At 38.2% G+C, this 26,019-nt stretch overlaps 1 protein-coding gene and 1 pseudogene across 1 annotated transcript; both read left to right on the top strand.

The window, feature by feature from the left end:
- The first annotated feature begins 3,876 nt into the window (after window positions 1–3,876).
- On the top strand, window positions 3,877–16,068 carry LOC127657628 (3-hydroxyisobutyrate dehydrogenase, mitochondrial-like; annotated as a pseudogene).
- Window positions 16,069–22,895: 6,827 nt separating this feature from the next.
- hoxa13b (homeobox A13b) lies at window positions 22,896–25,796 on the top strand. The gene is made up of 2 exons (XM_052147253.1): window positions 22,896–23,589; window positions 23,910–25,796. Exons 1-2 carry the CDS (start codon window positions 22,962–22,964, stop codon window positions 24,149–24,151), a joined length of 870 nt encoding a protein of 289 aa, XP_052003213.1. The 5' UTR covers window positions 22,896–22,961; the 3' UTR covers window positions 24,152–25,796.
- Window positions 25,797–26,019: the final 223 nt, after the last annotated feature.

Genomic DNA, 26,019 nt, shown 5'->3' with positions numbered 1-26,019 from the left:
CATGAACGAGAGACCTCGTCATGGAGGTCATCAAAGAAAGGAAGGTATATGATATAGGGTTCCCTTCCTTTTTATTTATTTCTTGGCCACCAGACAGAAATCTGTCTTCTAGTTTGGAGCATTTGGGGGTCACTTGTTTGCGTTGCCAGTCTAACTGTAGTCTGGCCACAGCCCGAGTAACCACCTCGAGTAATTCCTCAGCATCTTTATTATTGTGCGTGGAATGTTCAGAGGTTCAGCGGCCCCCTCGTGAACCGAGGAGGCGCCGAAGCACGCTTCAGGCTTACGAGAAGTATCAGCTGGATCTGGGGAGAGAGCGAGCGATAGGGACGGACCCGTCTCTCACTCCTCAGCCAGATCTATGTGAGAGCCCCACGATGAAAGTGTGGGCACTGGCTCTTGGAAGTAAGCGAGATGAGTGCAAAGCATTTTGACTGTAAACAGATTGCAATAGAGCCATAGAGCGTAAACATGGGAACACACACTGCTTGCTTTGTTTATCAGTCATTCTTTTTCTTCTTTTTTTTTAAAGAAAAGAGAAAGAGAAAGGTTTCTGCACACTGCCTAACAATTCTAACTCCTAACAGAGGAAATTTGAAAGGTCTGACAGTCAAGAAGCACAACACACACAGAATGATCTGAAGACAAAAGATCTGACGATGCACCTGTGACGCATCTTTTTATAGCCCTGCTAGAGGTGCATCCAATGATGTCACCAGCAGAGGCTATAAATTCTGGTCAATTTCATTGATGTGTTGCACACATATTCACAGCTGGTCACACCTAAAGTTGTTCCCAAAGCGCTAAATCAGCGCAGCATCAAAGTGTAGCTTTTTGACAGGGAACAACCTCATCTCATTCATATTCAATGAGAGCTGGTGACTTCCGGCAACAGGAGCGACCGTTGGCAACTGGATGTGGGCATGGCCAGCGACGCAACAAAGTTGAGAAATATTTTACTTTATGCAAATGAAGAGCGACTTTCAGTAGCGACATCAAATACAAAAGAAGTTGGTAGAGCTCACGTGATCCTAATATTTTAATAATAATATTAATTGTAAAGAAATAGTGCTGTTTAGACTCTCCATACACACCACTAGCGACCTAACTGCCAGCCACTGGTGACATGCAGCGACAAAGTAGCTGGCAGTGTGAACGCAGCTTGAGCAGGCATGTGTCACTGGTCAGTTTCTGAAACACAAATAGACACTTAACTGTCACTAGCTGCCATCAAGTTACGTGGTGGGCAGTTGGGCAGTGTTTCAAATGCTAACAAGTATTTCCTTATAGATGCCAGAGTGAAATGATTAAATCAAGCTAATCTAAACAGATTGCGAATTGGAAAAAAATAAAAATTTATGAGAAAATAGTAAACCAAACATTTGACTATGCTTTTGATCTGCTGTCAGAAAGCATGTCCTACTAACCAAAGTTCAGTCATTGTTTCCTGGACGTTCCATTTCCAGTGTTGCACACGGGAGAGATGAGTGCTGATCTTTGTCTATGCAGCTGTTTGTTTTGCTCTGTGTAATGCGTTTATGCAAAATTACCATATCACAGAAGCATATCACAGATGTGCATAATATCAGCACTGGACCAATAAGCGAGACTATTCAATAAATGCATCTGAACTAAGAATCTCTTCTCCAACTCTCGATTCTCTGACTGGAATCTTGTCCATATTTGGCCACCTCAATCAGCTGAATCAAAATTGTTGTGGGGCATAACTACATTAAATGGTCCTTCGAGCCAGATTGAGAGCAACATTAAGATTAACATTTTATTGTCATTGTGCAGAGCCAATGAAATGCAGTTATTTTAGCATATCCCAACTAAGCTGGGGTCAGAGCACAGGGTCAGCCCTGAAACAGCACCCCTGGAGCAGATAGGGTCAAGGGCCTTGCTCAAGGGCCCAACAGTGGTATCTCGGCAGTGCTGGGGCTTGAACCCCCAACTTTTTGGTCAGTAACACAGAGCCTTAACCACTGAGCCACCACTGGCCTAACAAAAAAAACATCAAACCAATATTGAATCAGTGACCACTGCTTCACCTATTACTGATGCTGTGACTGCATCATCTACAGCAGTGCTCCACATGTCGCTACAAGCAGTCGCATCACCAGACTCTAACATATCTCAAACTCTCCCTATAAATGCACCAGCTCCCTCTGTGTTACCAACATCGATTGTGGCTTGTGGCTCCTCAAACACCTTCAGGAACTGCAGTCGTGTCCATTGCTGCACACTCCATAAATACAAGTATGTTATCTGCTACAGCAGCGTGCCACGGCAGCACAGCCACTTACCTGCAAATCCATATGCAGTACAGCAGATAGGGATTCCTCCTGTGACCACACATGCATGTCTACCGCACACTACATTCCCATCATCCAGTGCCACCTTCACATGCAGATACTTCACGACTAGGCCATGCAGTAGCACCTCCCGGGTCAGTCCAGCCTCAGTTCACCAGCCATCAGGCATCAGCTATGAAACCAAATGTCCCTAGCTAAACTCATCCCTTTTCAGACTTGCTTCTGCCCTATGGTGGCTACCCAACACACCCTGGTGTGAGATACTGATTGCATCATCTTATGGCACCCTACAACCCATGCTACCAGTTTTGGTTTGTTAAAAATGCCACTGTACAATCTGTTGAGTAACCAAAGCTATCTCTGTGAGCAGTACAAGTATTGTACTGCTCACAGAGATAGCTTTGGTTACTCAACAGATTGTACAATACTTGTACTGCTCACAGAGATAGCTTTGGTTACTCAACAGATTGTACAATACTTGTACTGCTCACAGAGATAGCAGTACAAGTATTGTGATGGCTTTGAGGAATACGGCCTAAGCAGGGGTATTATCCAGACAGGTACAGACAAAACCTACATGCTTCCTGATCTGGCGGCCTGGTTAGAGATCAAGTCCCAAGCGAAATGTATTGCCAGCCGAGCTGCTACCTTGTTTTAGAGTGACTCGTCCAAGTTTTATTACAAGGCTAGGGCATTCACCAATCCAAAGGAGCGGTCAACACCAGTTTTTTTGACCAATGACAAAAGTGCAAAGCCCCTTGAATCCTTAGCCCTTGAATCCGTAGCCCTTAAATCCAGTTCCAAGCCAAAGCCGCATTGTCCCCATTGTGACAACAGGAACCATACCTTAACTCTTGCGACCAATTTAAAAAGAAACCATGGACCAGATTGTCACTTGGATTAAAGAGGGAAAGCGCTGCTGGAGATGTGGCCCATGCAGCAGATACAGTGCATCCGGAAAGTATTCACAGCGTTTCACTTTTTCCACATTTTGTTATGTTACCGCCTTATTATAAAATTTATTAAATTCATTATTTTCCTAAAAATTCTACAAACAATACCCCATAATGACAACGTGAAAGAAGGAGTTGCCCCCTTACAGACATTTCAGCTGTGTCACCCTGAACTTGAAGGGGCATCCGTTTCTTTTGAAGTGTCTTCAGTACCCAAGCCTATGAAGAACTTTGTTATACACAATGCATTCACTGAAAATGGTCTATGTCTTGCGGAGCACAATTACCCAGTGGCTGCTCTCCAAAAAGCTTATCGACACCTAAAGTATCTGCCACTGCCTCCTGTGGACAGGGTGAAGCCATTGCTCCTTATTGGGTCAGACATGCCTCACCTGTTAACGGCAGTTCAGCCTATAAGCAAATTCCCAGTGGGGGCATTGCTGTCTTCACACAGCTTGGAATGGTCTCTCCAGGGCCCGATGAGTTCAATGCAGCCCTCACGGAGTAATCAGCAGTGTCTTCACATCATGACAGTTCCACCCCTTGATGATCTTATCCAGCATGTAGAAAGGCTCTGGCAAGTTGATACCCTCCCTTACAATGACAAAATGGTCACCAGGTCCAAGCAGGATCAAGAGGCTTACACCCTGCTGCTAAATGCCACCATCAGGGTGATTGAGGATGGTGTTCAACGCTAAGCTACCCTATTGCTGAGACGAACACCGGTTAGCATACTCCTTAATGATGACCTATTTTTTATTTTTGGGTGAACTATTCTCATCATTTACTCACCCAAATGCCATACCAGATGTGTATGACTTTCTTCTGCTGAACAGAAACTGAAACAGATTTTTAGAAGCTCTGAAGGTCCATACAATTCAAGTGAATAATGGCCAGACTTTGAAGGTCCAATCTATGTCTATGCAGCTGTTTGTTTTGCTCTGTGTAATTTGTTTATGCAAAATTACCATATCACAGAAGCATATCAAATATGTGTATAATAACAGCACTGGATCAATAATCAAGACTGTTCAATAAATGCATCTGAACTAAGAATCACTTCTCCAACTCTCGATTCTCTGACCGGAATCTAGTTCATATTTGGCCGCCTCAATCAGCTAAATCTAAATTGTTGTAGGGCTTCACTACATCTGCTTTCATGGATTTTTTTTAAATTGATACAACCAAACATGTCAGAGATACACCTCGATCTCTTGGTCATCATGCACAGACTTCATCATCATTTGTTCAAAATATTCAGATTATTTAATACTTATTTAAGGACATCATTTTGTTGTCTTGCTAAGATGTCCGATGTGAAATCCTAAATTTGACATAGATTAGCTCATTATTTTTCTCTTTTTAGTCTCCATCAGGTCCATGGCCTCTAAAACCCTGGTGGGCTTCATAGGTCTGGGGAACATGGGAAACCCAATGGCTAAGAACCTCATAAAACATGTATATCCAGTGATAGCCTCTGATGTATTTCCAGAGTCCTGCAAAGAGCTACAGGAGCTTGGAGCTCAGGTCAGGATAACAGACATAAAACTTAAAGTAATAGTTCACCCAAAAATGAAAATTGTCCCATTGTTTACTCACCCTCATGCCATCCCAGATGACTATGACTTTCTTCTGCAGAACACAAAGATTTTTAGAAGAATATCGCAGCTCTGAAGGTTTGTACAATGCAACTGTATAGTGACCAAAACTTTTAAGCTCCAAAAAGCACAAATGCAGCTTTAAATTAACCCATAAGACCCCAGTTGTTTAATCCATGACATCTGAAGTGATCTATTATTTTTGGGTGAGAACTGACCAAACATTCATCAGTCTCTTTGGCGAGTATGTTTTCAAGCTCTATTAAACTTCCTAGTGCCATCTAGCACTCTTTGTATGTGTCAAGCACTAGGAACTGTAATCAAGCTTGAAGTCATGATCAAAAAGGAGTTACAATTTGGTCTGTTCTCACCCAAAATCGCATCAGAATTGGATCACTTCTGAAGACATGGATTAAACTGCTGGAGTCTAATGGGTTTATTTTATGCTGATTTATGTGGTTTATGAAGCTTCAAAGTTTTGGTTACCATTCACTTGCATTGTATGAACCAACAGAGCTGGATATTTTTCTAAAAATCTTTGTTTTCTGCAGAAGAAATTAAGTCATAGACATCTGGGATGGCATGAGAGTCAGTAAATGAGAGAATTTTCATTTTTTCATTTTCACCTGCAATGAACATCACAATGTACATGCTTTGTATGATCGATTTAGTCTTGTTTTTAGATTGACATGATAGAGAAGCCTTATTTGAATGAGAAGCACATATTTGTTTGCATATGCTTTGTCTCTTGTTGTCTGTGGTCTCAGATCCTGGACAACCCTGCGGATGTGCAGATCGCATCATCACAATGCTCCCCTCTAGCCTCAATGTTATAGATGTGTATACAGGGCCAAATGGAATTTTAAATTAAGCAACTCTTTCCTCTACACTTTATAGTCTTGATTAAACCAAACCTTCCAACATCAGCTTAATCCCAGACTATCTTAATTTCCCAGTTCATTGTCAAGAATAGCGCACATTCAGCCACACTTAAAGGGACAGTTCACCCCAAAATGAAAATTCGCAAATTTACTCACTCATTCCATCCCAGATATATATGACTTTCTTTCTTCTGCAGAACACAAATATTTTTAAAATAATATTTGAGCTTTATTGATCCATTCAATGCAAATGAATGGTGGCCAGTAATTTGAAGCTCCAAAAAGGACACAAAGGCAGCATAAATGTTATCCAAATGACTTAAGTGGTTTTATTTTTTTAGGAAAATAAGACATAAATATTCATCTGTTTCTTAGCCACACCTATTATATAGCTTCTGAAGACAGGGATTGAACCCCTGGGGTCATATGGATTCATTTAATGCTGCCTTTATGTGCTTTTTGGACCTTCAAATTCTGGCCATTATTCACTTGAATTGTATGGACCTTCAGAGCTTCTAAAAATCTGTTTCAGTTTCTGTTCTGCAGAAGAAAGTCATACACATCTGGTATGGCATTTGGGTGAGTAAATGATGAGATAGTTCACCCAAAAATAAAAATTAGGTCATCATTAAGCCTAACATCTATTGTGTTTCATGAAGGAAAGTGTGACATGGGCCTATGGGTTTGTAAAAACATGAGGGTAATGATTACAGAATTATTATTTTTGTTAACTATCCCTTTCAGTTTAGAAAATGTAGAAATTTTTTAAACATTCAGATAGATAATGACAATAATAGCTGATTTCAGTATGTTGAAAATTGTTTTAAAATTATTTTAAACTTTAAAAGACAACATGTAAAGGTATCTCACATATACTCTGTACCGGACAGGTCTTTTAAACTGATATCTTTGCAGGAAAGTGAAAAAAGGGCTCTGATTCCTGCACTATTGATCCAGCTGTTTCAAAGGAGATGGCAGATGCTGCAGAGACACTGGGGGCTGATTTCATGGAGTGTCTGGAGGTGAGGTGAAGGTTTCTCACTGCTTAAACAACTCTGTGTGAAAGGGCTGGCAAATAATTGACGTAGTGTGCTGAAAGTGTGAACTTGAACCCTGAAAAGTTAGAAACATCAAACTGTTTTGAATGCACTAGATGTACACAAACCACATATGTAATTATAGACAATATGACAGTTTAATAGTGCATATTTTCATAAATCATGCCCATAAATCATGTCCATAGTCTCGATTATGAAATAAGTAGCTACGAAAATTCTTAAAGTAATCTTGGCCCCAGGTCAAGCAATGTGATTTTCGCAATCACAGGTCTGTGTTTGATGTTAATAGTGGAATTTAGGTTTCACTTTAACATCCATGCATGATTGTAACCATCCTCTAGGTTTTATTTGTCCTTGCTGTGCTAAATGCAACTTGCATTGCAGTACTATAGTTTGGCATGATAAAGATTTTAGAGTTTCAATAGTCAAAGAAACCCATGAATTGTCAGCAATCACTGTTTCTGCCGGTTACATGGACAAGCAAAATGTATGCCAAAAAGTATCTCTTGGTCGACGAAGCTGAAGATCAGTATACACCAGTTATAACTACGAGATACTCCCTTATTCCTCTCTTTCAGTCGGCGGTGGGTGATTTGCAGGTTTGTTGATAGGAATAGGTTGTTGAGTTTCATGACCTGCCTCATCTTTTCCATTTTCTTTATCCAACCATTGGTATGGACACTGAGTTATATATGAAATCAAAAGCCAGCATCTGGGAATTGATCTGTTGGCCAACTAGGGCGGAGATTGAGACAAGTGCTCAAACTCAGTGGCTGTAATGTATCTGACTATTTTAGAAAACTCTGTAAGGGGGTTAAGATGGGCAAGGAGGAGGTGAGAACCAGCTTGTCAATATAAATAATAATTTAATTAATCTCAAAATAAAAGCACAAACATAAACACACATGATGGACATGCCGTAATTCTCTCTCTCTCAAACCGTTGACACTGGCCGCCTTTATCCCTCGCACGCCCCATCAGGCCGATTGGGGACCGGGCGTGCGACATTCTAGCCCGGCCCCGCCCCCCTCCGCTCCACAACTCTATATAAGATAAAGAATCTATATATATCTGTTCTAGCTTTGAGAAATTTGAGAGCTACATTCTCTACAATCATCTCAAATTTGCAGACACACTTCCATTACTTTTCTTGTGCACATATTTGGCTGTCTCTCAATGTGTTCTTTTACATTCGTAAATTCTAGTGGACTCGTTCGCCATCACCATCCACTGCCGAAGTTCAATTCCAATACTCAAGAACACAAGTAGTAAGAAGGCATAAAATAACCGTATGTGTCAGTCCAAATATTGAGGATGCATCGGATGGTGACTTGTGGGCAGGAACCCAGTACTATTATGACAGATGAAGGACATTTATTTTCCCTCAGGAGTTTTGGACTGTAAGCTCGTGAAAATCTGAGGGCCTGTGTGAGTTCTTATACTTAATCAACATTGTTGTTTTTTGGGCATCATTGTAATAAAGTGATAATCTCCTGGAAGAAACCAGTGTTTATAGACTTTATTCTTTCAAAATGTCATTAGTCCTGCAAAACATCACTGGTGTGATGGATAATAATTCTCTCACTGGTCTGTTATGAAGCCAGTAGTTCTCTCACTGCCTACAGCTGTGCTGGGACGGTCAATTGCGCAATAGATGCCTTCTACGTCCTTCTGTCGTTCCAAGTTCTTTCTTCCAATGTAGCTTGGTAAGACTAGTCTTCATTAGAATGCAAGGCCATTTTCCGAGTTCTTTACATTGAGAAATGCCTTTCTTTCGTCCTATGCCATTATTGAGCATGTAGACAGAGACTCCTCAAGAGAAGAAGCCATGACTTATCTGTACAGTAGTGGGGTTTGCTTTTAGGTGTGAGGGAAAGGAACAGAAGTGAGAATATTTCATATTATAATTTCAATTAACCACTCACAGTTTGGCCTGTGGCTTAAACACAGTCACAAACAATATGCATAAAATCTCACACCCTTACCTAACTCTCTCTGTTTGCTGTCACCCTTTCAACCTAATAAGACCTATTTCTTTTAGCTTTTGAGAAATTTTATGACCTAGTCCAGTAGATTAACAGAGATTTATGCCTTCCCTTTGCACCAGGGGCGGTTCTAGGGTCAGTGGACATCCAGGGCTTAGCCCATAGACATCCATGTATGCATCATTATACACAGGATACACTTTTAAAATATGTGTTTAAAAGTTGCATTGAAAAAAAGTCTATTTTTAAATGAAGTAACTCTTTCAATATTTTTGGTTAAAGAATTCAAAACACAATTTACGCCTGAGCATAAAATGAATTGGATTGAACATTTTCAGGTCTACCAACTGCTTTATTCCACCACTATAGACAAACATCTGCAATGGTCAGAGCTATTATAATTTGTAATCAAACTAATTGAACAAATATGTTTAAAACCTACAAATCCAGAACCATGACACCAAGCTGTATTCCTATTAGGATCCTGCCTACAGAACATCCACAAATTATTTCACATTGATCAAAAAAAAAAAAAAAAAAATGACAACGAAGTAAGAATACCAGACATTCCAAGATGTTAGATTTACAAACAAACATACTGCACTGAGAAGGTTTAACATGTGCACTGCTGCAGATCAATGATTAGTACAATGTTCTGAAAACATCCGTGGCTTTTCCTGAAACATCCCGGTCTTAAGCCCGGTAAGCTCAACACTAGTACCATTCCTGCTTCCCACTACACTGGATTAAATCTACTCAGCTCTTGATATTGAATTGGTAGGGCAGTGTAGAGCTCAAGGGTATTTAGAGAGAGTCGTACCAATGATTTTTGTGTGTTTGAAATCGTTCAGCTACAATTTGCAAAATTGGGGGTTTAAAACTAATTTCCTAAAAATAGATGTTATTGCAATAGTTGGTTTCATTCAATGAAATGTATGGAGATATTTTGACTATATGGCTTTTACTGGTGATCACAATGGTATAAAAACGGTTGTCTTTCCATCAATTTAACAAAGCCTGGACCTCCACCAGTTTCTCAAAATTGAAGGTTCTAATTTGGATGGATGAGAACATTCACATACCTATTCTCACACTTTGACTATACACATATACACACATACTTTTCTTAAAGAGTTCTAATGTGTGTGCCTTTGAGGCTTGGCTGAGTGAAAACTGTTGTAGTGTAACTAGAAATATTTAACTCAGTCAGCAGCCAGTTAGCACTCCTTTTTAATCAGGAAGTTGTTCCCTCTGGTCTTTGGGCACATAAAAAAAGCAATGTGCTACTAGTTTGCTGTCCTTAAATTGTTGCCTCTCCCAATGCATATGCGTCAGTGGGGTTTGGCTAACATACCGTTGGACCCGCTCTTGGTTTGTGAAACCCACAGACCTGCTCATTCTCTTTACTTACACCTTCCAGACATTATTCTCAGCTCCATGTTAGCGCCTGTGATGGAGGCTTAATGAAACATGAGCCACAACAACTTGCTCTGACGTCAGCTCATCCGTGTTCACAGCAGATGGTGAAGTGCTTGTGTAATTTTTTGAAATTTCCCCTACAAGTGTAATTGTGGTACATCCCAGATGCTACATTTTGAAGACACATGCTCTTATCCTCTCAATTTTTTGTTCATGGCATGCAAAGGAACTGTTTGGAGGTTTTTACTTAGGCTTGGAATGAGTTACTAGTGTGATGATTTTAGGATTTAGGTAATCAAGTCATTCAGTCACTATGACATGCATGTAGTTGTTCATTCTTATTTGGACACTTATTTACTGACACATTATTTTGCCATTTGCGAAACTCAACTTCCATTGTTATTGTTATTGTGGTCTTTTGCAAAATTTGAACTAGTACCTTTTATGTACATTACGTTCCTGATACAATAGAATGATCTGCATTTATTTTTCTCCTTTTTCAGGTGTTGGTGCTGCCACTTCAGTTAAGCTCACCTTTATGGTGTGTGGCCAGAGGAGAAGTTCAATGCAGCCAAGGAACTTCTGAGCTGTATGGGGGCTAATGTAGTGTATTCCGGCAAGGTTGGCACCGGACAGGTATGAATTAAATGAACATTTAAGAATGCAATGCCATTCTTTAAAAATATGCAAATTTTTCACTGGATATCACATCTGTCTGCTTTGTTTGTAGGCAGCAAACATCTGCAACAATATGCTGCTAGCATTTGGAATGATTGGAAAAGCAGAGACCATGAATTTAGGAATAATATTTGAATAATAGATTTATATACTTTGGCACTAAAATGTATTTGGGCACTTGTGCCACACTTAAATGTGTATAAATATGATTTATTTTGCAGCAAATGGCATTTATTTGGAAGAAATAGAGTAAAAACATACTTTTTTCAAAAAGTTACGGTTTCAAACTCATATAAATCACATTATATATATATATATATATATATATATATATATATATATATATATATATATATATATATATATATCGCACATGCTTTTTCAGTTCTGCCCAAAGATGTTCTATTAGATTGAGATCAGGGCTTTGTGATGGCCACTCCAATACATTGACTTTGTTGTCCTTAAGCCATTTTGCCACAAATTTGGAGGTATGCTTGTGGTCATTGTTCATTTGGAAGACCCATTTGCGACCAGTCTTTAACTTCCTGGTTGATGTTTTGAGATGTTGCTTCAATATATCTACATAATTTTCTTTCCTCATGATGTCATCTATTTTGTAATGTGCACCAATCCCTCCTGCAGCAAAGCATCCCCACAACATGATGCTGCCACACCATGCTTCACGGTTGGGATGATGTTCTTCGGCTTGCAAGCCTCACCCTTTTTCCTCCAAACATAACGATGGTAAATATGGCCAAACAATTTTTGTTTCATCAGACAAGAGGACGTTTCTTTAAAAATTAAGATCTTTGGGGACAAAAACTGTACACTGGCTTTTTTGTGATAGCTTTGGAGCAGTGGCTTCTTCCTTGCTGAGCAGCATTACAGGTTATGTTGATATAGGACTCGTTTTACTGTAGATATAGATGCTTGTCTACCAGTTTCCGCCAGCATCTTCACAAGGTCCTTTGCTGTTGTTCTGGAATTGATTTGCACTTTTCGCACCAAATTATGTTCATCTCTAGGAGACAGAATGTGTCTACTTCCTGAGCATTTAATGGCTGCGTGGTCCTGTGAAGTTCATACTTGTGTACTTTTGTTTGTACAGATGAACATGGTACCTTCAGGCATTTGACAATTTCTCCTAAGGATGAACCAGACTTTTTTTATTTTATTTTTCTGAGGTCTTGGCTGATTTTATTTAATTTTTTTTCCCATGATGTCAAGCAAATAGGCACTGAGTTAGAAGGTAGGTCTTATGTAAAATACATCCACAGGTACACTTCCAATTGACTCCAATTAGCCTATCAGAAGCTAATTGGCTAATTGCCTAATGGCTTGACATATTTTTCTGGAATGTTTTCTTAATGGCACAGTTAACTTGGTGTATGTAAACTTCTGATGCACTGTAATTGTGTTATAGTCCATTAAAAGTGAAACAATCTGTCTGTAAACAATTGTTGGAAAAATTACTCATGTCATGCACAAAGTAGATGTCCTGAACGACTTGCCAAAACTATAGTTTGCTAATATGAAATCTGTGGAGTGGTTAAAAAAATTTGTTTAATGACTACAACCTAAGTGTATGTAAACTTCTGACTTCAGGTGTGTGTGTGTATATATATATAGTACTCTCCTGGGCCATCAGGCTCCATATTAACTGTCTGTCCTCCGCCAGGGCTTGGAGCAGGACCTGGAAATGCTACTCCTGCTCTGCATGTAGGTCCAGGAGGGCTTGATGCTGCGATTTGTGGATGGTGGCAAGAGTCTGGATAATTTCAGCTAAGGACTCCATGACAGTGTTTCTTCCTCAGTTCTAATTCTGGGTTTCAGCACCACTGTAACACGTTCTCGACTCTCCAGAAATGAGGAAGAGGGAGCCAATGAATTTCCACCTTTTCTGGTCTTTTATTTTTAAAGCACTTTTCAGTAATACACCAAAAACACACATCCAATAAGTGTCACTTCTCCACTCTGTGACTCTCAGCTCTGTTTTAGCTCTCTGTCAACTCTAACTGCAACACAGAACAGCTGTTAGTAAATTGCCCACAGGTGTAACTCCTTACTGCTCTTATCTCCCAGTCTCGGTCTCCATTCACAAATGGGCCCTCGACCACGCCCCCAACTCCACACGTAGACTTTGTCAGTTCGAACCAGTCTGGCCATTCTCTATTGACCTCTCTCATCAACAAGCCGTTGCTGTCCATAGAACTGCAACTCACTGGATGTTTTTTGTTTGTGCCACTATTCTGAATAAATTCTACTGTTGTGTGTGAAAATCCCAGCTCAGCAGTTACAGAAATGCTCAGACCAGCCCATCTGGCACCAACAATCATGCCACGGTCCAAATCACTGACATTTTTCCCTATTCTGATGGTGTCTAGGTGAACATTACCTGAAGCTCCCTGTATATGCATGATTTTATGCACTGCTGCCACATGAGTGGCTGTTTGGATTATCACACGGATGATTGTTGGTGCCAGACGGTCTGTTTGAATATTTCTGTAAATGCTGATCTCCTGGGGTTTCCACGCACAACAGTCTCTAGAATTTACTCCAAATGGTGCAACAACAAAAAAAATCCAGTGAGTGGCAGTTCTGTGGATGGAAACACATTTTTGATGAGGGAGGTCAACAGGGAATGGCCAGACCAGATCAGTTCGAACTGACAAAGTCTATGGTAACTCAGATAAGAGAGTTCAATTGTGGAGAGAAGAATAGAATCTCAGAATGGTATTCTGAGATGCGGGTTGGCGCTGTTTTGGCGGCATGAAGAGAACCTACTCAATATTAGGCAGGTGGTTTTAATGTTGTGGTAGGTAGATAGATAGATAGATAGATAGATAGATAGATAGATAGATAGATAGATAGATAGATAGATAGATAGATAGATAGATGGATGGATGGATGGATGGATGGATGGATGGATGGATGGATGGATGGATGCACTTCTTGTTCTGCTTCTATTTTATTCTATTTGTAAAAAAAATGTTTAGAAATCTAAATTATTTTTTTTTTATTGACACACTAAAGCAGAAGATATCAAATAACCATCTTAAAAGATTAATTCACCCAAAAAAGAAAATTCTCATAATTGACTTACCCTCATGCCATCCCAGATATGTATGACTTTCTTTCTTCTGCTGAACACTAATGAAGATTTTTCAAATATTTCAGCTCTGTAGGTTCTTACAATGCAGGTGAATGGGTGCCAAAATTTTGAACTTCCAAAATGTACATAAACACATAATTAAAGTAATCCATAAGACTCTAGGGGTTAAATCCATGTCTTCTGAAGCGATATGTTAAGTGTGGGTGAGAAACAGATAAATAGTCCTTTTTTACTATCATTCTCCACTTTCACATTCTTCTTTTGTTTTTGCCGATTTGAATTCTTCATGCATATCGCTACCTACTGGGCAGGAAGGAGAATTTATGGCTTAAATATTTATCTGTTTCTCACCCACACATACAGTATCATCACAGATTTGGATTTAACCTCTGGAGTCTTCTGGATTATTTTTATGCTGACTTTTTGTAGCTTAAAAATGTTGGCACCCATTCACTTGCATTGTATGGACCTACAGAGCTGTGACATTCCTCTAAAAATCTCAGTGAATAAAGACACTGACTACCACCCCTGGAGTCATGAGTTTGAATCCAGGGCATGCTGAGTGACTCCAGCCAGATCTCCTAAGCAACCAAATTGACCCGGTTGCTAGGGAGGGTAGAGCCACATGGGGTAACCTCCTCGTGGTCGCTATAATGTGTGGTTCTCGCTCTCGTGGAGCGTGTGGTGAGTTGTGCGTGGATGCCACAGAGAATAGTGTGAAGCCTCTACGCGCGCTATGTCTCTGCGGTAATGCGCTCAACCCACGTGATAAGATACACGGATTGACGGTCTGACATGGAGGCAACTGAGCTTTATCCTCAGCCACACGGGTTGTGACGAGTCACTACACCACCACGAGGACTTGGAGCGCATTGGGAATTCCAAATTGGGGAGGAAAAAAGTTTTTAGATGGACACTTTCTCATTTTGAAAATCTGTGGAACGTGTACGTAGTTTGTGTCGAACTATTGAGTGTGAATTTAAGGGGAACAGACTTCATGCATCCACTTAACATGACCTATCTATTGCAGTGAAATTCAATAATTTGTAAGTGTGGTTTATAGCCAAAAGTAAGCTTCATTTTTCAATTTTCTTCATGGTGCACAGTCAAGGTCTATGCAGACTATTTTACAACCAATTTTTTTACTTCACAGACCAGTGAATGTGATGTGCATTTTCTTTTAATTGATTCACTAAAGTGTATAACAAAGAATTCAAGGTGTGCATGCTTCAAACACATTCATATTGGGCTTACGGTCAATGGAGTAAATTTTGAAAGGTTAAAACCTTTGGCCTAACAAGACATAATGGCGGGCGAAACAATGAGGCATATTCTTGTGTCCAAGTACTTATTGGGGCCACAATGTGTGGTAAATTATTTAATGCCTATAAAATTCTGTTGCTTGAATAACAAAATTAACATCACAGGTTTTTCTTCAACACTAGTCTTTTTGCTCTTTTTGAAAGGCTTGACCTTATAGGTCTCATGAGTTATTTTCTACTGTTTACCTTGCATACTCAAGACTTTTTTTTAAAAACTATATATTTTTGTGCACTGACAGAGCACTGAACATGAGCTCTGGTCGCTGCTGGTCAAATGATACATATAACCCTGTGCCGGTACTGATGGAGGGAGTGCCCTCAGCAAACAACTACCAGGGTGGCTTCGGAATTACATTAATGTCCAAGATTTGCTTTGCCATCGATAATGTTGTGTTTCTTACTTGGTTTCATACTGGGGTTTTTTTGGCAGCTTTGTAGAATATCCCCAGTTTACAGCATGTGATATAGATTAAACAATCATCATTATATGTAATTCTAATTTATTGTCAGGATCTAGGATTTGCACAGAATACAGCGACCAACACAAAGACTTCAGTGCCTTTGGGCTTTCTGGCCCATCAGAATTACCGTATGATGTGTGCACACGGCTATGCCAGCAAAGACTTCTCCTCGGTCTTCCAGTTCCTCAGAAAGGAGGAGGTCCAATTGACAGAAACACTCTTTGCCCCTTCCACAGCCTTACCAAGCATTGCTTGCCTTGTACACAACCTGGCCTGCATAACATAGACCCAACTGCCTGATACATTGACATGTATGTGCTTGGGAGCTGGTATGTCTGATAAATGAATCAGTGACTGAGTGATTTATGTGTTTATTTGATGATTGTGTGTGTGTGTGTGTGTGTGTGTGTGTGTGTGTGTGTGTGAGCGTGTATTTATCACTTTGTGGGGACCAAATGTCCCCATAAGGATAGTAAAACCCGAAATTTTTGACCTTGTGGGGACATTTTGTCGGTCCCCATGAGGAAAACAGCTTATAAATCATACTAAATTATGTTTTTGGAAAATGTAAAAATGCAGAAAGTTTTCTGTGAGGGTTAGGTTTAGGGGTAGGGTTAGGTTTAGGGGATAGAATATAAAGTTTGTACAGTATAAAAACCATTACGTCTATGGAAAGTCCCCATAAAACATGGAAACACAACGTGTGTGTGTGTGTGTGTGTGTGTGTGTGTGTGTGTGTGTGTGTGTGTGTGTGTGTGTGTGTGTGTGTGTGTGTGTGTGTGTGTGACTGTTGGCTATCAAAAGATTGATATCATGATACTGCAGCATTTGTCATAGTTTTTAAGGAAAGGCATACAGATACACTTTCTCATTTCAACCATAATAGCCATAAACATTGACCAGCTCAGCCATGACACTCCTTAAAGCTTTCTTTTTATTAAAAGATTTGCAAAGGTTTTTTTTATGAATATTCTTGGTTCAGTACAAGTTAAGCACAATTGAGAGCATTTACAAAAAATTATTTTGATTTGTCAGTTCTTTTTTTTATTTTATTAAAGTAAAAATCTGGGTTACAGTAAGAAATTTAAAATGGAATTGAATGTGAATCCATAAACATTCAAATGCTCACAGTTTCAAAAGTATAGCCTCAAGACGTAAATGACATTCATGCCTACATGATTTTAGTGGGATAAAATTGCTACCTTTTCTGTGTAAAGTTATAGCCAATTTTACAACTTTAAAACTACCAAAAAAACCTCAAATCTCAAAATATTGGCCCCATTCACTTCTATTGTAAGTACCTCACTTAAATCTTGTTACACTGTCTATGCCATATTTGTGTAAATTTAAACACCTGAAAATTAAAGCAGAAAATATCTAACTCAAAGAACCTTGATTTGTTAATGTCTGCATCCTTGTGCATACACATTCATGTAACACTAATGCAATAGTTTATGTTGTCCATACATTTTTAATGGCTCTAAAACCCCACAAGTCTACCAGTAATTGTTCTAGGCCAGCCTGATGAATGTGGCTCTCAGTTGAGAGTGATGCAACACAGCCTGAATCTTTAGTCTCATCAGTGTCACACTGTGGAATGTCTTTAATACTTCTTTATGAAGCCTCACCTTAGATTCAATAGTTAGATGACTCATTGGATCTTTTCCTCACAGAGGGAACTGGAATATTGTAGTCCCACATTCACACTGTTGAACTTTTGCATTTCTTTTGAAGGTTGGGAACCTATTGAAAATTAAAATGTTTATATATAAATCCATAAATTATAATTAGATCTGTTTGTGTGACCCATCTTGCTTCTGTCACAGTTCCCTGTGCATCATATAATCAAGACGATACACTTTGTGACTTAAACAATTGTCTTCTCTTTTGGCTCTCTCGCTTTCTTTCTACTCTGCATGTTCTTTCTCCTCTTGCTCTCTCGGTTTCTTAAATGAGGGTAAATGTATGGGTAAACTGGTATGTTTCTGATCCACCAACCCGTTCTCATCAATCTGGGTTGGATCCACCCACCAAAGAGCCAAAATGAGGCCATAATGCTAGGTCACATGATCGCAGGACAAACCCATAAAAAGTCCATTAAGCATGGAGTCCTAAGTGCTGTGTTGTTATGTAGTTGGCAGGTCTTCCAAACAGAGGACCGTGGGGGTGAGCTAGACAACAGACGACCCAAATCCCGGTATCACTTTCCGGTTTGACCATTTAGTGCGTGAGATTCTCTGGTTCCCTTTGGGAACCTGCATTTTTTTGTATTATTATTTCTGTATCAACTTTTTCTCAGAGAGACATTCTTGTTTTTTTCCCATTTGTCATTATGTTGTGGTCTGGGAGTAACATGCCATTTAAGATTGATTTTGATACATATTACTGCTCAAACATAAAACGCAACGTTTGCTGGCAGGTCTAAATATTAATCTCTTACATTTGCAATTATCAGGGGCTTAAATACAAATGTCTCTATATACATGTCTGTATACAAAAGGAAGAAAATGTCAACAGAGACGAGGCCATGTGTTATCCCTGAATAATTTAATATAGTTTAAGTCTGCGCCTTATTTAACATTTAAATATCTATAGGCTATACTGTCTTTTTACATTCAAGCTTTCGTTTTCAGCAGGAAGTTTCAGACAAAATTATCATCGAATAATTTACAAATGATGTATTCTGTTGCATGCTCCATGATGAATGGCCGACGAGTTAAGCAACTCTCAAACCCTGTTTAACGAATCTTTTGATTAAATTGTATTTTTTACGTGGTAGAAATGGTTAGGTTAATGTCAGTAAGTCCATCATAGCAGACATTTAATTGTGTGGATCTTGACACCAGCTCCAAATATTCGTGTATTACATATTTTCATCCTCTTGTTAGATTTAAATACCTAAAGAGATACAGCATGCCAACTAAGACCTCAAGAGCTGAGCAGACAGGTTTGATAAATGAGGAAATAGAATCGCAAGAGGCATTTAGCTCAGAAGTATGTTTGGCAGCAGAGATTTCTTTGGAGAAAATATACCCAAAGGCAAGCTATACCACTAACCAATTTACACAAACACTTAATCCATTAAAACCCCTTTGATTGAGCTTTATTGTTCAATAATTTATTTGAACTTTAATTGTGCAAAAGCCCTAAGTATCTAATGGACTTTTAGATAGAAACATTTGAATATAGCCTACTGACAGTTTGTCGATATAATGAATTTTAGAGCAGAAAAATAGCGTTTCTCGCTGCTATATATATATATATATATTTGTTTTTCTCCTTTATATATATAATGAAAATTAAAAATGTAAATATATCTATATATTCCAAGCAGTTTGGTTTTGTGAAATGCTAGTTTTCATTTCACACGATATTATATATCGATATATAATGACGACGATATCATAGATATATTTAATGACGACGATATCATAGATATATTTTAATTTTTATCGTGTGAAATGAAAACTAGCATTTCACAAAATCAAACTGCTTGGGAGGCGATTGTTTGGACTTTGCATCATGATCTGTCAATAATAATAATAATAAACAATCTGAAATTTGATTGAAAGATTATGTGATCCTTGCTTAAAAAAATACAATAAATCAGATTTGTTATTTCTTTTTTAACATTCTTCGTAATGCTATTAAATGTGCTTGACGTATTGAAAGTACTGTATATAGGGAGTGATAAGTCCTCATTAACGCTTCCAATAAATTGTACATTTCTGCCCTTAAAGTATGCTACAAATATTCTTATTTGTAAGTTCATAGCAGACGATTTTATAACAAAGCAACTTGCACGAAACAACGTCAACTATGTTTAAAGATTTTCTTTGCCCTCGAATCCTTTATAGCGTCAAATCTAGTAGATTGAGAATAATGACTATGTCAGTTACGTATATAAGATTTAGTTATATTGGAGCACATGGTGTGGGGTTAATAATTATTCTCATTTTGTTACGGTTTTATAATAATAATAATAATAATAATAATAATAATAATAATAATAATAATAATGTGTTTGTATCATTATATGGACCTGGCCAAAAATAATTCTCAAAACTGCATTCCAAAAAACTGCCGTTGTTTTAAGGTATAAATTAGGCTTTTCAAAAACCTCTTTGACAACCTCAAACGCATTTCAAAAGAATCTCACTGCATTAACACGTCACAACTGTAAAAAGGCAACTTTATATGTTGCTATTACCTGAAAAATGTCAAAAATATTCTATACTGAAAACATTCTTTCAGACATATAGTAATTTATTTTGACCATAGTAACTTCAATTTCCAATTACATTTACACACACACACACACACACACACACACACACACACACACACACACACACACACACACACACACACACACACACACACACACACACACACAATCCGAACATTATTATGAATAATTCCGTAAGTGTAGGATATTTTGACAAATCTCAGTTAGGCTGCTGTACATATTTAGCTGGACAGATGAGAGGTGAAGAGTAATGTGTGCTTGTTACTTTAAAAACAGTGTTCAGAATAGAAATTAATGGGCTACGTGTCTTTCAAATAAACCTTCAATTCGTGTATAACTTGGCACAGCAGCACAGACTTTGCCTTTATTGGTGTAAATAGAGGGGCGAAAAGATCTCTTTTAAAATCTGAACTTGATATTCTAAAGGGGTGAATTTGCACTCTTTTAAATGGGCTAAATCTATCAGCTCCAGTTCTTTGCTCTGTTTCTTTGGAGGAAATTTTAAGCTTCGGTATATCTTTTTCAAAATGTTATAAAAAACTAGTATTTGCATTTGGAGCATCCGAATTGTGCAGACTAATTTTAACATTGAGAATCAATGTTACAGTCTATTTCGGATGCTCGCCTTTAGACGTCTAACAGTCGTAACAGTAGAGCCTCTTTCTTTCAGGACAATCGCTGAATGGCATCAATGTGCTCTGTAACTGAATAGACTTCATTTAAAATAAAACGCATGTCAATAGCTTACAAAGCTGTTATTACTCCTAGCATATTACAATTACACCTAGTACCCAACTTCTTGAAAATTACAAAAATCAAACTGATGATGAAGGATGATAGAAGAGCATGGATAAATCGTCGACCCTTCTATAATCGGACCTCGAGGTAAGCACATGGACTCTTCTACGTCTTGTGCATCATGCATGCAATTCTCACATCCGTCTATCTCCACGTTTAACTTTAATAGCTCGAGAAACCTTTAAAAAGATCAAATGTGGACTTGGCGTCTAACGTGCCTGTGTTTCTGCAACCAGCGACATTATTTCCTGTGTGTGCCCCTCGGTAACCACAACTTCACTGATTCCTTAATCTGTCGTTTGTCCTTTCCTATTGTGTGTCCTTCCAGTAAACAGCTTTTCATCTTGTATGGAAGCTATCTTATGTAGTAGGCCACATTGCTCCCAAAAGTGTTAGGGATCACGCCTTCTGTTGAGATTGATTTGACTTGATTATTCTCAGAGATCCCTGTGCTGTATGTGTTAAATCATGTGTTTTAGAAATATCAAAAATAACTGTATTATATCATAATTCTATATGTTATCTTGTGGTTATAGAATAATTGTGTGATAATTAGACCTAGTTTATTTATTTAGGTTAGGGGTATTAACCTAGTATTACCCCTTGAATGATAAAAATGATATCTCTGTGACTTAATTCAAACCCAGTGGACAAACATTATTAAAGGTGATTATATAGGCTGATATTATTTAGACTGATGGTTACACATTGTGAGCTATATTGTTTTGGACTTCTGAAATTAAACTAATTTTACGAAGGGATCACTACATATAATTGCAACAAGAAACCTTTTTACAATTTTTTTTGTTTGAATCTATTGTATTAAAAAATAAAAATTTTAGACTACATGTGAGGGATGTAGGCCTACATTTCTCAAGCTGATCATCTTTAACGCTTTATGTGTGCTTAATTAAGAGGGTTAATACAGATTTCAAGTTTGAAATAAATTTGGTAATTTGGAAAGGATTTCATATCAAAGATAGGGCCTTTAAAATAATAATACAAATAATAATAATAATGTCGGTAAATATACACAAGCCCGACAGTTGCCTTTGATTCGTCTGAGCTTCTCTCCATAATTACAGCCGTCCTCCGGCTCCTTGCCAACGCACCATATAAGGACAGCTGTAATGAAACAAGATCAAGAGAATATCATGCTGAATCTGAGGCATCAAAGCAGTGTAATACCTGAAGAGTATGTGTGCTCCCGTTTACAATGCAGCCGGAGATGTGTGGTCGTTTCCTGCCAGACGGTCTAGCCTTCAATGACAACAAGGGCCCTGACTAGACTGCAAATTTCAACTTGACCTTGGCCTCCAGCCGTGTGGAACTCATATGCAAAAGAGCCTTGCCAAATTGTGGGCAGGATCTCTATTTGTACAGCATAATAAAATGGTGGTAATTTCATAACGTGTGATTTTGACCGTTTGACCATTTCATGGGCTCGTATATGGTCGATGATTCACTGCGGCGAACCATTCAAAAATGTCCGTACTTTTTTAAAAATATATATTTTTTTTATATGTTTTAGAAAAATATATGTTAAATAAATTTGAGGCTAAAGACTAAATAAAATATTTATTTTTGTAAAAAAACAAAAACAAAAAACAAAAAAACAACGAATGTTTTAGGATATCGATCATGGGTTTGAAACGCCACCATTTGCCTTTTACAGTTGCTGTCCGTTTCTGTATTGTTATTATATCATAGTCATGATGATAATAATTAACCTTGAGTTATTCAACAAAATACAATTATTTAAGAATGTGCAAATAATCTTACTGTTTAGTTATAGAAGATATAGTGAGAGGTTGCAGCCTGTGCGCAATGGTATGCCACTTGGTTTCCCCTCTTGGATAAATCTTATCACCGGAATCTTTATAGCTATTTTTGATCAAATCCCTCCACTTTGTTTTAGTCCAGTGCGGTATATTTGCCTTGCTTGATCGGCATTATCTCCAGTTTAGACGTTTATCGGCCTCTTTGGAAGTCACGTGCCTCAGCTCGTCCAATAATAGTTGGATCTAAACGCGCACAGGGCGCATGGGTATCTGTTACTCCACAGATCCAGCGCTTCTCTCTCAGTCTTGGGGACTTCTAAAAGAGCTGACAGGCTCCATGTAGGGCGTGCTATGACATCGTCTTTACTCCTCCATTCCCGCTGGATTGACCCGGTGATGTTTCTCTATGACAACGGCTTGGATGATATGAACAAAGATATGGAAGGGTTTGTGGGAGGCAATTTTGCAGCGAATCAGTGCAGGAATCTTATTGCCCACCCGTCTTCTTTGGCCCCGAGCACAACCTACACATCGAGTGAGGTACCAGGGTCGGGCATGGGAGAACCTGTCAAACAATGTAGTCCATGTTCAGCCGTGCAGAATTCTCCCGGTGCCTCATTGCCCTATGGATATTTTGGAGGCAGCTACTACCAGTGTAGGATGCCCAAGTCCTGCACGCAGCCCTCCTCCTATGGGGAAAAATACATGGACGCGTCTGTTTCTGGAGAGGAGTTCCCTTCTCGGGCTAAGGAATTTGCTTTCTACCAGGGTTACTCATCTGGCCCCTACCAGCCTGTACCGAGTTATCTTGATGTACCGGTCGTACCTGCGCTGAGCGCCCCTGCGGAACCCAGACACGAGACTCTTCTGCCTGTTGAGACTTACCAACCCTGGGCGATCACGAACGGATGGAGCAGTCCAGTGTACTGCTCAAAAGACCAAACACAGTCCAACACCCTGTGGAAATCGTCCATTCAAGGTAAAAGTGCCATATTTCATTCCCGTTTCATTTTTCGCCATCATGAGGAAAATTAACCCATGCACCAGATAAGGGATTCAATCATTTCGGAGAGATATTTTCTGTTTGCGTAAAGTTTGCGGCCTATGAATAGCAAGATTTTTTATTTCAACATATAAATCACTTTGTGTAACTATTTTAACGTGTAACCTTGCATGCATTGTCCTCATTGCGACATTAAGGGTTTATCTGCTGGTTTAGACTTTACTGATATGCGATATTAAAATCTGTACCTTATTTCTATTTCAACTGACTGTACTTTGGATTTGATCTGATCCCAGACAGTGTGTCGGGTACCGATGGAGCCTCAGGTCGTAGAGGGAGGAAGAAGCGGGTTCCCTACACCAAGGTTCAATTAAAGGAATTAGAACGAGAATATGCCACAAATAAGTTCATCACAAAGGACAAACGAAGAAGGATATCTGCTCACACAAACCTGACCGAACGACAAGTGACCATCTGGTTTCAAAACAGGCGGGTGAAAGAGAAGAAAGTGGTCAACAAGTACAAGGGCATCAGTTAAAAAGAATCTGAAAGATTTTTTTTTTTAACTGATATAACAAAGGGTACAAATGGAAGGACCTTCAACATTATTTATTCTGAAATACATGCCGTCATCTGTTTCACCTCAAGAGACAGTGAAATATATTGATGGAACGCTGAAAGAAACTGCTCAGAACAACATATTCACCACTTCATTTTGTCCCCCCATTTTACTTCTTTAAGAGAAAAACGTGAGAGGAATATAGACTAAACTATTTTCGCCACATTGAAAGAAAGTCACTGAAGTAAGCAGAAAAAACCATGGCAATTACATTTTTTTTGTTTCATTTTATTTTATTTTATTTTTGTATTGACCACGTTTCCACATGTAGAAAACACAACTGTACCTTTGAGACTGTGGATTTGCATGTTGATCGAGGAGGCGAGAAACTACATCTGAACCACGCCATGATAGATTTTACGCATATTTGTAAATAAAAAGCCACTTTCAGGCACCTTGCGAAATATAAAAATGTCCATGTGTTACTGCAGACAATATGCAAATAAAACTCCCCATATGTGTATTCAGATTTATTTCTTTTCCATTACTCAAAATGTTCCCGTTGTCCTAAACGAAATATTCCTAACAAATTATTCGTTTAGGCTAAATAATAAGAATCACTCCAATTCAAACTCTATTGCCAGCCAAGAGCAAATAAGGTACAACAGAAAATATAATATCATGTGTTAAACCGGGGATTTTGTCTTATTCTAATTGACAAAATCATAGACAGTAGACCTAAATTAAATCCCTAAAATCCAGAATAAAATGTCCTTCAACAATCATTTTCCATGAGCTTTATGGTGCTGCCATCTAGTGGCACAAGTAAGTCTTTGCAGTAACTTCCAACCCCAGTTCATTCAGAGGTAATACAAAAGAAAGAAAGAAAAAATTATATCCTAATGCGAGATTGCATTAATATCTAACATCATGAGATGTTTGTATTAATACCAGTATCAAATTAAGGAAAACCAAATCAGTTTAAAATCATCTGAAACGAAGATAACTTTAGAAGGAGTGACTTGTGTCGGTATATCTTGATCTTTTACACAACATTAAATACACTTGTTTCTTTCTCTCACACAAGCTTTATAAACGTTTTTTGTTAATTATTATTATTATTTATCCGTAACTTATTTTCTCACGATATTATACGGCCTAAATGCAGCAAAAATAATGGTGTTCATTTAGCTTTTGGAGAAGCTACTGCTCTCACTCAGGTCTTTGTTTCATGTATCTTGCATTTATTCAACAGATCAACACAATGAAATAAGGTTTTAACAGTTTAAATGTAAAATGACTTGAAATAAAGTCTATAACATTAACACAAACAAACAAATAAGAAATATTATTGTAAATATAAAACGTATAATAGATATAAGACAAATAAACAATAAATAAACGTTTGCAGTTAAATAATCTTCTGTGTTTTAACGTATTGATTCTGCGAACATTTAAAGAGAATAAAGTGACAATGAAACTTGGAAATTAAATAGGCTATAACATACACAAAACAACAGGTCACGTATATACAACAGAAGCCTTGGGTTAGTCTTACCCACATGTAACAAATCAAAAAGTAAAAATAATAATAATAAAAAACAATTAAAAATACAATACAATTAAACAAATATATGTTTTACTAATAACATGTGTTGTTACATATGAATTGATGATTGTCTATATTCTTTAGAAACATGAAGTTATATTATTCGTATACTTTTAAATGTGATGTACACTATTATACATGCATGATAATGATATAATAATAATAATCAGAATAATAATAATACGAAGAAGAAGATTACTTATGCAATAAAAGCATTCTCAAATACATAGTCTCGGTA

Source organism: Xyrauchen texanus, chromosome 17, assembly GCF_025860055.1.
Source record: "Xyrauchen texanus isolate HMW12.3.18 chromosome 17, RBS_HiC_50CHRs, whole genome shotgun sequence".
NCBI classification, from domain to species: Eukaryota; Metazoa; Chordata; class Actinopteri; order Cypriniformes; family Catostomidae; genus Xyrauchen; species Xyrauchen texanus.
Note: the sequence above shows the minus strand (reverse complement) of the source record. Positions and strands in the feature narration are given on the sequence as shown.

What these genes read in the sequence shown, in the direction of transcription:
- hoxa13b (XM_052147253.1), top strand. Translation starts at nt 22,962, where the DNA reads ATGACATCGTCTTTACTCCTCCATTCCCGCTGGATTGACCCGGTGATG. An exon ending in GTGGAAATCGTCCATTCAAG is followed by an intron (nt 23,590 to 23,909) that starts GTAAAAGTGCCA and finishes ATCTGATCCCAG; the next exon opens with ACAGTGTGTCGGGTACCGAT.